Source organism: Lepus europaeus, chromosome 5 (assembly GCF_033115175.1).
Source record: "Lepus europaeus isolate LE1 chromosome 5, mLepTim1.pri, whole genome shotgun sequence".
Classification (NCBI taxonomy): domain Eukaryota; kingdom Metazoa; phylum Chordata; class Mammalia; order Lagomorpha; family Leporidae; genus Lepus; species Lepus europaeus.
The window spans coordinates 119,897,864-119,911,334 of record NC_084831.1 but is presented as its reverse complement, the minus strand read 5'-3'; the positions used below and the strand labels follow the sequence as shown (position 1 = coordinate 119,911,334).

Below are 13,471 nucleotides of genomic sequence, written 5' to 3'. Positions count from 1 at the left end.
GTTCCAAGTCCCCCACATGGGTGACAAGGACTCAACCACTCAAGCCAGCACCTGCTGCTTCCCAGGGTCTGCATCAGCAAAAGGCTGCAATCAGGGACAGAGCCAGAACTTGAACCCAGGTACTCTCGTGTGGAACGAGGGCATCTTAACTGCTAGACCAAGTGCTCACATGGAATTGTTTTTAAAAATGGGCATACAATATGTTCTCTGCACCTTCCTGATAAGGTGTGAACATTTGCCTATAGGGAATTGCTGGGGCTCTGTATACCTTGGACCTAGGACTATACAGTTAAGTTGAGAAACCCAACAAAAGAAATCCTGAAATAGGAACAGTGGCCCTTGCTCACAGAGCTGCCTGTGTCATTAATAAAAGGCTAAAAACCAGGATTACCTTCGGGTCTCCAGGCCAACAGGCTGGGTGACCAATCCACTGGCAGGCTCAGGGACATTGTTGGGAGGCAGAAATGTTGCTATGACTACTGAAACCTCGGTGACAGCTAAACAGAAAGGAGAGCCTACTCAGTCTAAGACCGAATCAAACAAGTCTGCAGACATGTCCATGGAAAAGATGATGCAGATAGAAGAGGTACGTGCAGTTGGGCGAGGGGCTGGGCTGAAAGAGCATCTGTTAATGAGGTTTCCAGGCCAAGTGCCCAGAAGTGCACTTTACTGGGAAAGACCCTTGATGTCATAGAAGGACGAAGTTACTAAGAGGAGTAGAAGACTGTCCGGCACTTAGTAGGTATTCAAATAGGTGAATGCCCCGGCCCCTGCATGTGAAGGTGGAGAGCTTGCTTCCCCTTCCCCTATAATCTGACCACTGCCTGTCTCTGAGGAGGAAGGCCTGTATGTCTCCCACTGCAAGAGGGTACTGGGGCTGAGGTTCTGGAGATCACGGCAGATCAGCACAACTTCTTTTCTTGCAGAATTTTCAAAGGTTCACGGAATTTAAGAAGATGGTTGACAGGTAATTCTATGTCCTCCCCTTCTCCGACCCTTCAGCTTTGCCCCCTCCCAACTCTGCTTCATCATGTCAGGGTCTCATCAAGGAATACGAGGAGGGGAAACAGCCTTGTGCTCAAAGCAAATAGAGGTCAGCCTCCTAGTGGCCACTCGGCTAGGCCACCAGACTCTACGGTTTTTATTTCCCCCTGCTTTCCTCCCTCTTGATGGGACACAGGGGCAAGCTGAGGTTTGCTTTACTTTATTGGAAAAGTATTTATTGGGGCCAGTGTTGTGCCAATCATGTGGCAGACCTGAATGGAGTTCCAGGCTCCTGGCTTCCACCTGGCCCAGTCCTGGCTGTTGTGGCCATTTAAGGAGTGAACCAGTGGATGGAGGATCTCTTTGTCTCTTCCTCTCTCTCCGTAACTCTGCCTTTCAAATGAATAAATAAATCTTTTTTTTTCGATGAAGCTAGGGTGAAAATCGAAAGAAGCCATTTTTTTTTTTTTTATTTGACAAGTAGAGAGAGAGACAGAAAGATCTTCCTTCCGTTGGTTCACCCCCCAAATGGCTGCTATGGCCGGAGCTACGCCGATCTGAAGCCAGCAGCCAGGTGCTTCCTCCTGGTCTCCCATGCGGGCGCAGGCACTCAAGCATTCGGGCCATCCTCCACTGCCCTCCCAGGCCACAGCAGAGAGCTGGACTGGAAGAGGAGCACTGGGACAGAATCCGGCACCTATATGGGATGCCGGTGCCTCAGGCAGAGGATTAGCCAAGTGAGCCATGGCGCCAGCCCCTAAATAAATCTATTTTTAAAAATGTTTTAAATAAGCTTATAAAAAAGTACTTATTGTGGCCACCATTGTGGTGCAGCAGGCTAAGCCGCTGCTTGTGACACCAGCATCTTACATCAAGCACCAGTTCAAGCCCTGGCTAGTCCACATCCACGTCCAATCTGCTTCCTGCTACTGTGCCAGGGAAGCCAGCAGATGGCCCAAGTACTCCCAGTGAGAGACCAGGATGAAGTTCTGGGCTCCTGGCTTTGGCCTGGCCCAGTCCTAGCCATTGTGATCATTTGGAGAGTGAACCAGCAGATGGAAGATCTCTCTCTCTGTGTGTCTCTGCCTATTGAGTAAATATTTTTTAAAAAAATGATTTATTTGAGAGGCATGGAGACAGAGACAAACAGAGCTTCATTCTCTCGTCCACTCCCCAAGTGCTAACCACAGCCAGGAGCTGGGAACTCAACCCAAGTCTCCCACATGTGTAGTGGGAGCCGGATTATCTGAGCCACCACTGCTGCCTCCCAGGATCCACATTAGCAGGAAGCTGAAATCCAGAGTGGATCCAAGACTCAAATCCAGGCACTCCAATATGGCCTGCAGGCATCCGCACCAGTGTCTTAACCACTCGGCCAAATGCCTCTCACCCCCACTTTTTTTTTTTTTTTTTTTTTGGTTTTTACTTTTTGACAGGCAGAGTGGATAGTGAAAGAGAGAGAGACAGAGAGAAAGGTCTTCCTTTTGCCGTTGGTTCACCCTCCAATGGCCGCTGCGGCCGGCGCACCGCGCTGTTCCGAAGCCAGGAGCCAGGTGCTTATCCTGGTCTCCCATGAGGTGCAGGACCCAACCACTTGTGCCATCCTCCACTGCACTCCCTGGTCACAGCAGAGAGCTGGAAGAGTGGCAACCGGGACAGAACCCGGTGTGCCGGCACCACTAGGCAGAGGATTAGGCTGTTGAGCCACAGCGCCGGCCGCCGGCCCACTTATTTTTAAGGAAAAGTCAAAGGTTTCTTGCCCGGCTTTCTACTAAATTTTTGTTGAAAACATGAATGAGGAGACTTAAAAGACTGGACTGCATACGTATTTCACCTGGTGAGCTTTTTTTTTTTAGTAATCCAATTTTTTTTTTTAAGATTTATTTTATTTATTTGAAAGAGAGAGGTAGAGGCCCCACCTGGTGAGCTTTAAAAAAACAAACAAACAAACAAACAAACTCAACCCAGTTCTTATCTGGGGAGATTCTGATTAAAATAGTCTGGGATGGAGCCAACCCGCTGTGTCGCAGCAAGTTAACACCCTGGCCTGAAGTGCCGGTTCGAGACCCAGCTGCTCCACTTCTGATCCAGCTCTCTGCTATGGCCTGGGATAGCAGTAGAAAATGGCCTAAGTCCTTGGGCTCCTGCACCCAAGTGGGAGACCTGGAAGAATCTCCTGGCTCCTGGCTTCAGATCCACGCAGCTCCGGCCTTTGCAGCCAATTGGGGAGTGAACCATAGGATGGAAGACCTCTCTCTCTGCCTCTCCTATCTCTGTGTAACTCTGACTTTCAAATAAATAAATAAATTTAAAAAAAAAAAAGGCAAGTAAGCACAACATGCTCAATATTATTAGTCTTTACAGAATATCAAATTAAAACCACAATAAGGTACGACTACACACTTTAAAAAAATATATAGTCTGGGATGGGATAGGAGAAGACTATTTTCAAGATTTCACAGTCTGGGATCCACTAATGTGCATCCTGAGAGGAAACAGGCAATTTTATTTATTTGAAAGAGCAAGAGAGACTGAGAGTGAGAGCACGCATGAGACAGAAAGAGACACAGAGAGATTGATTTTCCATGTGCTGGTTCATTCTTCAAATGCCCACAACTCCGCTTTGAGCACCTCGTCCCATATCACCAGTGTCCGAGTTCGAGTCCCATCTCTACTTCCCACCCAGCTTCCTGCTCAGATTATGGCTCAAGTCCTTGCCACCCTCGTGGGAGACCCTGAGGAAGTTCCTAGGTCCTGGATTCGGCCTGCCTCACTGTTGTGGGCATCTGAAGAGTGAACCAGCAGATGGAAAATCTATCTCTCTGTCTCTGTCTCTGTCTGTCTCCTGCATGCTCTCACTCTCAGTCTCTCTTGCTCTTTTTTTTTTTTTTTTTTTTAAGATTTATTTATTTATTTGAAAGTCAGAGTTACACAGAGAGGAGAGGCAGGGGGAGGGGGGGCCCTCTATCCAATGGTTCACTCCCCAGATGGCCGCAATGGCTGGAGCTGTGCTGATCCGAAGCCAGGAGCTTCTTTTGTGTCTCCCACGTGGGTGCAGGGTCCCAAGGACTTGCGCCATCTTCTACTGCTTTCCCAGGCCATAGCAGAGAATTGGATGGGAAGTGGAGCAGCCGGGTCTCGAACCGGCACCCATACCAGGGCGTTCACCCACTGTGCCACAGTGCTGGCCCCATGCTCTGTCTTTCAAATAAATAAAATTACCTGTTTCCTCCCAGGATGCACATTAGCAGGAAGCTGGAATGGAGAACTGAACAGGGACTTACTTGAACAACAGGCGCGCTGGTATGAGATGTAGGCATTTCAAGTGGCAGCTTAACACTAAATCAAATGTCTGCCTCCTTAATATGTACATTTAATGTATTTCTATGTGAATTTAATTTTTTGGTCATGTGAAATAAATACTTCCATTTTTAAAAGATTTATTTATTTATTTATTTAAAAGGTGGAGTTACAGAGAGCCAGAGGGAAAAAGAGAAAGAGGTCTTCCATCTATTTTTTCACTCCCCAAATGGCCGCAACAGCCAGAGCTGGGCCAATCTGAAGCCAGGAGCCAGGAGCTTCCTTTGGGTCTCCCACACAGGTGCAGGGCCTAAAGTATTGGGCCATCTTCTGCTTTTCCAGGCTGTAGCAAAGAGCTGGATCGGAAGTGGAGCAGCCAGGACTCAAACTGGTGCCCATATGGGATGCCGGTGCTGTAGGCAGCAACTTTACCCCCTACACTACAGTGCTGGCCCCCCAATTTGTTTAAAAATGTCAACAATGTATATATACAAATACATACTTATGGGGCCAGCACTCTGGCATAGCAGGTAAAGCTGCCACCTGCAGTGCTGGCGTCACATATGGGCGCCAGTTTGAGACCCAGATGCTCTACTTCAGATCAAGCTCTCTGCTATGGCCTGGGAAAGCAGTTGAAGATGGCCCAAGGTCTTGGGCCCCTGCATCTGCATGGGAGACCTGGAAGAAGCTCCTGGCTCCTGGCTTCAGATTGGTACAGCCCTGGCCATTGCAGCTGATGGAACCAGCAGATGGAAGACCTTTCTCTCTGTGTGTCTCTCTCTCTCTGTCTGTCTCTCTCTCCTCTCTCTGTGTAACTCTGACTTTCAAATAAATAAATAAATCTTTAAAAGAAAAAAAAAAACCAAATACATACTATGAGTATCTGATGTATAGGAATACTCCAAAAAAGTCTATGGAAGAATGGAATTAAAGGTAACGTGTGGGGGCTGGCGCTGTGGTGTAGCAGGTAAAGTCGCCATCTGCAGTGCTGGCATCCCATATGGATGCTGGTTCAAGACCCAGCTGCTCCGCTTCCGATCCAGCTCTCTGCTATGACCTGGGAAAGTAGTGGAAGATGGCCCAAGTCCTTGGGCATGTGCATTTGTGTGGGAGACCCAGAAGAAGCTCCTGGCTCCTGGCTTCAGCCTGGCCCAGCCCCAGTCATTGAGGTCATTTGGAGAGTGAACCAGCAGATGGAAGATTTCTCTGTCTCTCTCTGTCTCTCTCCTCTCTCTGTAACACTGACTTTCAAATAAATGAATAAATGATAATGTGGAGTGGGTCATGACAGGTTAAGCTGCCCTTTGCAATCCTGGCATGCCATATTCAAGCACCAGTTTGAGTCCCTGCTACTCTGCTTCCAATCTGGTTTCCAGCTACTGCACCTAGGAAGGTAGTGGAAGATGCCCTAAGTGCTAGGGCCCCTGCCACGCATGTGGGAGTCAGGGATGGAGTTCTTTGCTCCTGGCTTTGTCCTGGTCCAGCCCTGCTTAGTGCAGGTGTTTGGAGAGTGAACCAACAGATGGAAGGTCTCTATATCTCTCTGTAATTCTGGCGTTCAAATAAATATATATTTTTAAAGGTAATGTTCATTTTCCATTAACTTTTTTGAAGACTCCATGTATATTCCTTTTATGTATTAATTTTTTCTTTTTTTTGTATTTTAAAGAAAACCTTAATGAAGATTCCAGTGTGTGACCAGTGATAAGAATCACTGGTGTGGTGGGAGAAATACTCATATTAGCCCCAAGAAAGCTGGGATTTGAGACCCAAATCTGCCACTATGTGACTTTGGACAAACCACAATTTTAGTTTCCTCATCTGCTTTATGAGAAAATTAATAATTATACCACATAGTTACTGTAATCATTAAATAACATAGTGTCCTCCATAGAAGATTCTAAATCCATTCTAGTTACTCATTTAAGGATTTTTGGAATCTCCTAAGGTGGCACAGAGGTTCTTGGCAAAGAGGTGGCTTCCCTGGTAGATACTTTGTCTGCTCTCCTGGCTCTAACCCATTCAGTTCCCACATCTGTACCTGGCGCAGGTGGCGGAATTCCCGTACTCGCTGTCTGTGGCAGATGACGTTGAACCAGAGGAGAAACCCCTACACGGCCCTGAGGCTGCGGGAGGAAGTGGCGCGGGAGCTGGCGCTGGCCAACAAGCAACTGCTGATGGTGCGTTCTCGCCGGGCAGCCTCCGCCTCAGCCAGCACTGCCCTGGTGGGGTGTCCGAGCTCGTGGCCTCTTGTCATTCCTCAGCCGTCCCCCATGCCTCGGCTGTTTCACCGTTACAGCTCTAACTCCAATGCTGAGCTCTTTCCCGTAGATTCTTGGCATCCAACGTAAAGGGGACACATTTTCAAGTCCCAAAAGACATTCTAGTCTTTGCTCCTCTCATCCTGGTGAGACTCAAAACTGCCTCTTCGTGTGCTGCATCTGCCTGAGTGTCCCTCTCTCTCCCTGGAGTCCCCGGTAGCTGTCAGGTCACCGTCTGTATTTAGCAGGTGTCCAGCAGAGAGTTCCAGGCTCATGGGATGTTCTCAGGAGATTTTTTTTTTTTTTTTTTTTTTTTTTTGGTGAACGTGGGGCTTCCCTTCCACTGGTTCAGCCCCTCTGCTACCAGCTAACTTTATGTCACAGCTCAGCTCAGGTCCAAGGGAACACAGTGATGGGAAAGCAGTCAGGGGGAGAAAGAGAAATGGTGGTGAACAGAGAGCAAACTCTGCACTCTCTTCTGCCCTCCCTGCCAGGTCCGCCAAGCTGCCCTGCACCAGCTGTTTGAAAAGGAGTACCAGCAGTACCAGCAGGAACTAAATCAGATGGGCAAAGCTTTTTATGTGGAGAGACTCTGACTGCATCCGAAACCCCATCCTCATCACACCTGCTAACCTAGCCACCTTGAACTTCTACTGCCCTAACATTTCCTTCCCCAATTGTTCCTGGATCTAGCTATCTGCCCAGCACTTTAAGACAATGCTCTCACTCCCACCTCTTGACTCAACTGCTATTTGGGAAATAATCTATAAACAAGGGTTAAAGACAAGAGCGACACCTTGTGGTCAGAGTGGGATATACAGTGTTGATGTAGGGGTAGAATGGACGATTTGGTTTCGCAAATAAAACTAGTTCCCAAAAGTGCAGTTAGACCCTCTGGCTCATTCTTTCACCCCTAAGTCTTGATTTGTTTCAAAATAGTTCACTTTTTAAATTTTTTAAATTTTAATTTATTTATTTTTGAATTTTAACATATACACACTTCATACATTTCCTATACACAAATTTAGGAACATAGTGGTTCTTCCCACCCTACCATCCCTCCTGCCCAAGTGCTCACTTCTTAGATACTTCAATTTTAACTTTATGCACTTTGTTCACTACTTCTCAAGTCTTAATTTTCTCGATCTTTTCTATATACTTTTAATTTTTTAAATCTTTTCTATGTACTTGTACAAATAGCTTTGAAGATGGGTTGTTAACGTATAGGCATTGTGGTGCTTTGGAGTCAGGAGGACTGGATTTATTTTATTTTTTAGATTTCATTTATTTGAAATGCAAAATGATGCAAAGAGAAGGAGAGACAGAGAGGGAAAGAGATCTTGCCATCTGCTGGTTCACTCTGCAAATGGTCGTAATGGCCATGGCTGGATCAGGCTGAGGTCAGAAACCAGGAGCTCCATCTGGGTCTCCCATGTGGGTGGCAGAGGCACAAGTACTTGGGTCCTCTCCTGCTGATGTGGCAGGGAGCTGGATAGGAAGCAGAGCAGCCAGCCGAGACTTGAAATGACTGACACACTTGTATGAAGTTATTATTTTTTTTTTTTTGGACAGGCAGAGTGGACAGTGAGAGAGAGAGAGAGAGAGAAAGGTCTTCCTTTGCCGTTGGTTCACCCTCCAATGGCTGCCGCGGCCGGTGCGCTATGGCCAGTGCATCGCGCTGATCCGCAGGCAGGAGCCAGGTGCTTCTCCTGGTCTCCCATGGGATGCAGGGCCCAAGCACTTGGGCCATCCTCCACTGCCTTCCTGGGCCACAGTAGAGAACTGGACTGGAAGAGGAGCAACCGGACTAGAACCCGGTGTCCCGGCACCACAGGCGGAGGATTAGCCTTTTGAGCCGCAGCTCTGGCCTGGTATGAAGTTCTGGCATTGCAAGTGGTGGCTTAAATTGTTGTACCCAACACCAACCCCGTGGATTTATTTTTGTAAAATTTATTTACTTATTTATTTAAAAGGAGAGTTAGAGAGAGAGAGAATCTTCCATCCCCTGGTTCACTCCAGAAATGGCTGCAATGGCTGGAGCTGGACAATCCAAAGCTAAGAACCCAGGAACTTCATCCGGGTCTCCTACATGGGTGGAGGAGCCCAATCACTTGGACCATCTTCTACTGCTTTCCCAGGCCATTAGCAGGCAGCTGGATTGGGAGTGGAACAGCCGGGACATGAACTGGAGCCCATAAGGGATGCCAGCATTGCATGCAGCAACTTTACCCGCTACATCACAGCACCAGCCCTGAATTTTGTTTTTTGAATTGCCCAGTTACTGTTAAACCTTGGACAAGTATATTTCCTGAATTCCCATCTCTGCAAGTGGAGAGGGTTCTGAATTCAAATGCCTCCAGCAGTCAGACAGGTGTAAGGAAATAAGGAGTGGATAGAGTATTCTAACCTACAGACATCCAAAATGCTGACAAATACAAAAAATACCAATTGGGCAACGGCTTGGGCCCTGTCAGCCATGGGGAACACTCGGATGGAACTCCTGGCTCCTGGCTTTGGCTTGGCCCAGTCGTGGCTGCTGTGGCCATTTGGCGAGCAGATAGATCTGATCTCTCTCTCTCTCTCTCTCTCTCTCTCTCTCTCTTTCTCTCTCTCAAATAAATACATCATCAAAAAAATTTTAAAAGAATGGAGACAGGGGCTGGTGCTGTGGCATAGCGGGTAAAGTCACTGCCTGCAGTGCTGGCATCCCATATGGGCGCCTGTTCAAGTCCCGGCCACTCCACTTCCAATCCAGCTCTCTGTTATGGCCTGAGAAAGCAGTGGAAGATGGCCCGAGTGCTTGGGCCCCTACACCCGCGTGGGAGACCAGGAAGAAGCTCCTGGCTCCTGGCTTCGGATCAGTATAGCTCCAGCCATTGCAGCCATTTGTGGAGTGAACCAGCGTATGGAAGACCTCTCTCTCTCTCTCTCTCTCTCTCTCTCTCTCTCTATCTATCTCTCTCTGCCTCTGCCTCTCTGTAACTCTGCCTTTCAAATAAATAAATCAATCTTTTTTTTAAAAAAAAGAAAGGAGACATAAATACGGCAATTTAAAATAAAGCATTTTAAATTGGGCGCTCTCCGCCTTCCCTCCTAACTTCCTTTCAGGAAAGACCATGGGTGGCTTGACTTCTGTTGCAGGGTTAGGGGACAAGAAGAGACAGTAGTTGTGTTCTGGATCTCTCCTCAGACTTAGCTGCGCCCAGGCACCCGGCCCTGAGTGTCCCACAGAGAGATTTCTTTTTTCTTATCTTATCTGAATGTTGATTCTCCCATAAAAATAATTGCAGGTGTTGGGCGATGTTGTTCGGGGTTTGTGTGTGTGAATGTGCAAGTGTGTGCTTTTTATTTGTTTACAGTGACTGAAGTATTGTTGACAGTGTGTTTAGTAACCAGCCCTTTAGAAAGCAGTGCATCCTATCATTTCGGTTCCAGAGCATGGGCTGTGCAGGCCAGGTCACGGCATAGCGCCTGTGCCTGTCTCCAGCTGCCCACACCTGCGCATGGGCACGGGTGGGCACCGGACATCAAGCAGACAGGCCCACACGGGAAGCCACCTCATTTCCAGTGGGATCCAGAAGGTTTCTTTCTTTCTTTCTTTCTTTTTTTTTTTTAATAAGGAGCCTTTTTTTTTAAAGCTTGAAATCTGAATGTAATTTCTAATTGTATCAGATGTTAATATTTTAAAGCTATAACAAATTTTAAAACTTATATCTTTTGTTTTTCATTTACTTATTTTTAAAAGATTTTATTTATTTTATTTGAAAAGCAGAGTTACAGAGAGGCAGAGAGAGAGAGAGAGAGAGAGATTTCTTCCATCTGCTGGTTCACTCCCCAGATGGCCGCAACAGCCAGAGCTGCGCTGATCCGAAGCCAGAGCCAGGAGCTTCTTCCAGTTCTCCCATGTGGGTGCAGGGGCCCAAGAACTTGGGCAATCCTCCACTGCTTTCCAAGTGCATTAGCAGGAAGCTGATTTGGAAGCAGAGCAGCTGGGACTTGAACCAGCTCTCCAAGATGGGATACAAGCATTGACCCACTGAGCCACATTTTACCCACCCTATTCTTCAATATCCTATCAAATCCTCATTTTCATGGCCAGGACTGTGGCATAGTGGGTAAAGCTACTGCCTGTAATGCCAGCATCGTATATGGGCACCAGTTTGAGTCCCGGCTGCTCCACTTCCAATCCAGCTCTCTGCTGTGGCCTGGGAAAGCAGTAGAAGATGGCCCAAGTCCTTGGGCCCCTGCACCCGCATGGGAGACCTGGAAGAAGCTCCAGGCTCCCAGTTTAAGATTGGTACACCTCTGGCCATTGCAGCCATTTGAAGGGCAAGACAGTGGATCGAAGAGCTCCTTCTCTCTCTCTCTGCTTCTCCCTCTGCCTCTCCATAACTTGGCTTCCATTGCTTTTATTTTAACTGATACATTACAATTACACATATTTATGGGGTACTATGTGATATTTGTACATATTTAATAAAAGATTTTTTAAATATTTATTTTATTTGAAAGAGTTACAGACAGAGAGGGAGAGACACAGAGATCTTCCATCCTCTGGTTCACTCCCCAGATGGCTCCAACAGTCAAGGCTGAGCCAGATAGAACCAGAAGCCAGAAGCTTCATCCAGGTCTCCCACATGAGTGGCAGGAGCCCAAGCACTTGCATCATCTTCTGCTACTTTTCCCCAGGTCATTAGCGGGGAGCTGGATCAGAAGTGGAGCAGGGACTTGAACCAGTGCCCATATGGGATGATGGCACTGCAGATGATGGCTTAACCCGCTGCACCATATGTGGTACAGGCGTCACAGGTGGTGGCTTTACCTCTTATACCACAACGCTGGCCCCTATGTGATATTTCTTTTTTCTTTTTAAAGATTTATTTATTTATTTGAAAGGTGAGTTACAGACAGGCAGAGAGAAAGAGAGAGAGAGGTCTTCCATCTGTTGTGGTTGCAATGGCTGGAGCTGCACCGATCCGAAACCAAGAACCAGGAGCTTCTTACAGATCTCCCACGTGGGTGCAGGGGCCCAAGGATTTGAGCCATCCTCTACTGCTTTCCCAGGCCACAGCAGAGAGCTGGATCAGAAGTGGAACAGCCAGGACTCAAACCGGCACCCATATGGGATGCTGGCGCTGCAGGCGGTGGCTTTACCTGCTACGTCACAGCACCGGCCCCATGTGATACTTCGATACACGTATACACTCTGCAATATTCAAATCAGGGTGAGCGTATCTGTCTCCTCAGACATTTCTTTGGGTGAGGACATTAAAATCCTTTCTTGTAGCTTTTTAAAAACCATGCACGGCCTTATCACCTCGTCACCCTACCATAGGCAGCAGCGCACCAGGCCATCTTTCTCCTGTTAACTGTAACTTCGTACTTGCTGCCTTTCCCCAGCCCGCCCTCCTCCCAGCCTTCACTTCTTTCCTTCTCCCTCCTGTCTGTCTCGCAAGCTGCTTGGTTAGAACTGGCTTAGCACTGGACACAGCTGAGTTTCAGTCCCGGCTCTGTCACTTGCGGCTGTGTGGCCTTGGGTTCGTCTCCTTACGTGCAACGTGGAAATAACACCTACTTCATGGGACTGCTGCAGGGATTAAAGACAACACTCACCAGGGAGCCTCACAAAATGTCCAATAACTACTGACCCGGAACGACGCTCTCCTATCCCATGATAGTTTTTTCTCTTTTTATTTTCACTGTTACCTGGCTGCCCCCTACCTCTCACCACACTCCCTCGCCAACCCCTTCTGTCTCTCTATTCCTCTCTCCTCTGTCCCTCTGGACCTGCAGAACGCCCCATGCCCTCTGTCTTGATCCCTGACCTTGGCCTCTTACCCCAGGGCTTGTCAGTGCCAGGCTGCCCCCAGTATTGGCAGCTCGGCTCCCTGCAGAGCCCATCTTCTCTGCCTGTTCTGTCTGTTCTCATCACATCACATCACCCCATTGGACCCATGCAGCCCCTCTTCCCGGTGGGGCCGGCCTTACCCAGGCCTTGTGGCTCAGACGGGCTCGGTGCTGTTTGGAAAGGCTGCATAGCGGTGTTTCCAGGAGAGCTGAAGGGCTTTCATGGGAGGCTGTCTGAAGTTTCTCCCCCGTTACGCCACCCAACATCTCCTTCCAAGACAGCAGCTCCTCCCCTACACTCCCAGCCTGCCTCTGTCCCCTGGTGTCTCAAACACTGAAGTCTTTCAGCTCCTGCTGGTCCTTTTCCCAGCCTCTGGCTCTCTGGTGTGGGCAAAGTTCTCAGAGACGGGCTCTAGGACTTATGGGATCACATGCAAGGAGAAAGGGTGAGAAAATCAAAATTACACACACACACACACACACCCTGCAGGAGCCATAAAGGAACAAGAACAGAAGCAGATACCACAGATGCCAACCCGCACACTGAATGCCCATTTGTTAGTCTTTCCCTGGAAGGCAGGAGCCACACAACAGGAATTGACTGGGGCTTGGGACAAGGTATCGATCTAGATCAAGGTCACTGTGGAGTTGCTGCATGCATGCCGGAGGGGTAGGGGAGGAGGGGTGGTGTCCCAGCTAATGGGAACAAGGACACATGGAACAGGCCTGGGGGCCAAAGCAGAGTGCCCTTTTGCCGCCCCCGCACTTTCGTCCAAGCCCCCCACCCCCCAGTGCAGCTATAACTCAGGCTCCTTGCTGCCACTGTGGAGAGAAGCATCTGCCTGCCACAGGACATTCAGCACCCCTGACTCTCTCCAAAGCACAGCTCCCCCAGAAAGGCACCAGGCTGGATCGCTCTGAGGGAAGGCCCTTGGAGAAGCCAGCCCGGGAGTTCTCGTCCAAAAGCCCCAGAAGAGGAGGGGATTCCTAAGGACGTCGGGCTGCCTGCTGGCAGAGGGAGCTGCATCTCTCACCCTTGAGCCGAAGCCTTAGACTGAATTCTTCTGCAGGCAGGAGAG

At 48.5% G+C, this 13,471-nt stretch overlaps 1 protein-coding gene across 1 annotated transcript; it reads left to right on the top strand.

Annotated features, from left to right (window-relative positions):
* Window positions 1-553: 553 nt before the first annotated feature.
* Window positions 554-7,263, top strand: CFAP141 (cilia and flagella associated protein 141). Its single transcript, XM_062193637.1, has 4 exons — window positions 554-586; window positions 927-967; window positions 6,335-6,464; window positions 7,040-7,263. Exons 1-4 carry the CDS (start codon window positions 554-556, stop codon window positions 7,139-7,141), a joined length of 306 nt encoding a protein of 101 aa, XP_062049621.1. The 3' UTR covers window positions 7,142-7,263.
* Window positions 7,264-13,471: the final 6,208 nt, after the last annotated feature.

What these genes read in the sequence shown, in the direction of transcription:
- CFAP141 (XM_062193637.1), top strand. Translation starts at nt 554, where the DNA reads ATGTCCATGGAAAAGATGATGCAGATAGAAGAG. An exon ending in AGATGATGCAGATAGAAGAG is followed by an intron (nt 587 to 926) that starts GTACGTGCAGTT and finishes CTTTTCTTGCAG; the next exon opens with AATTTTCAAAGGTTCACGGA. An exon ending in CCAACAAGCAACTGCTGATG is followed by an intron (nt 6,465 to 7,039) that starts GTGCGTTCTCGC and finishes CCTCCCTGCCAG; the next exon opens with GTCCGCCAAGCTGCCCTGCA.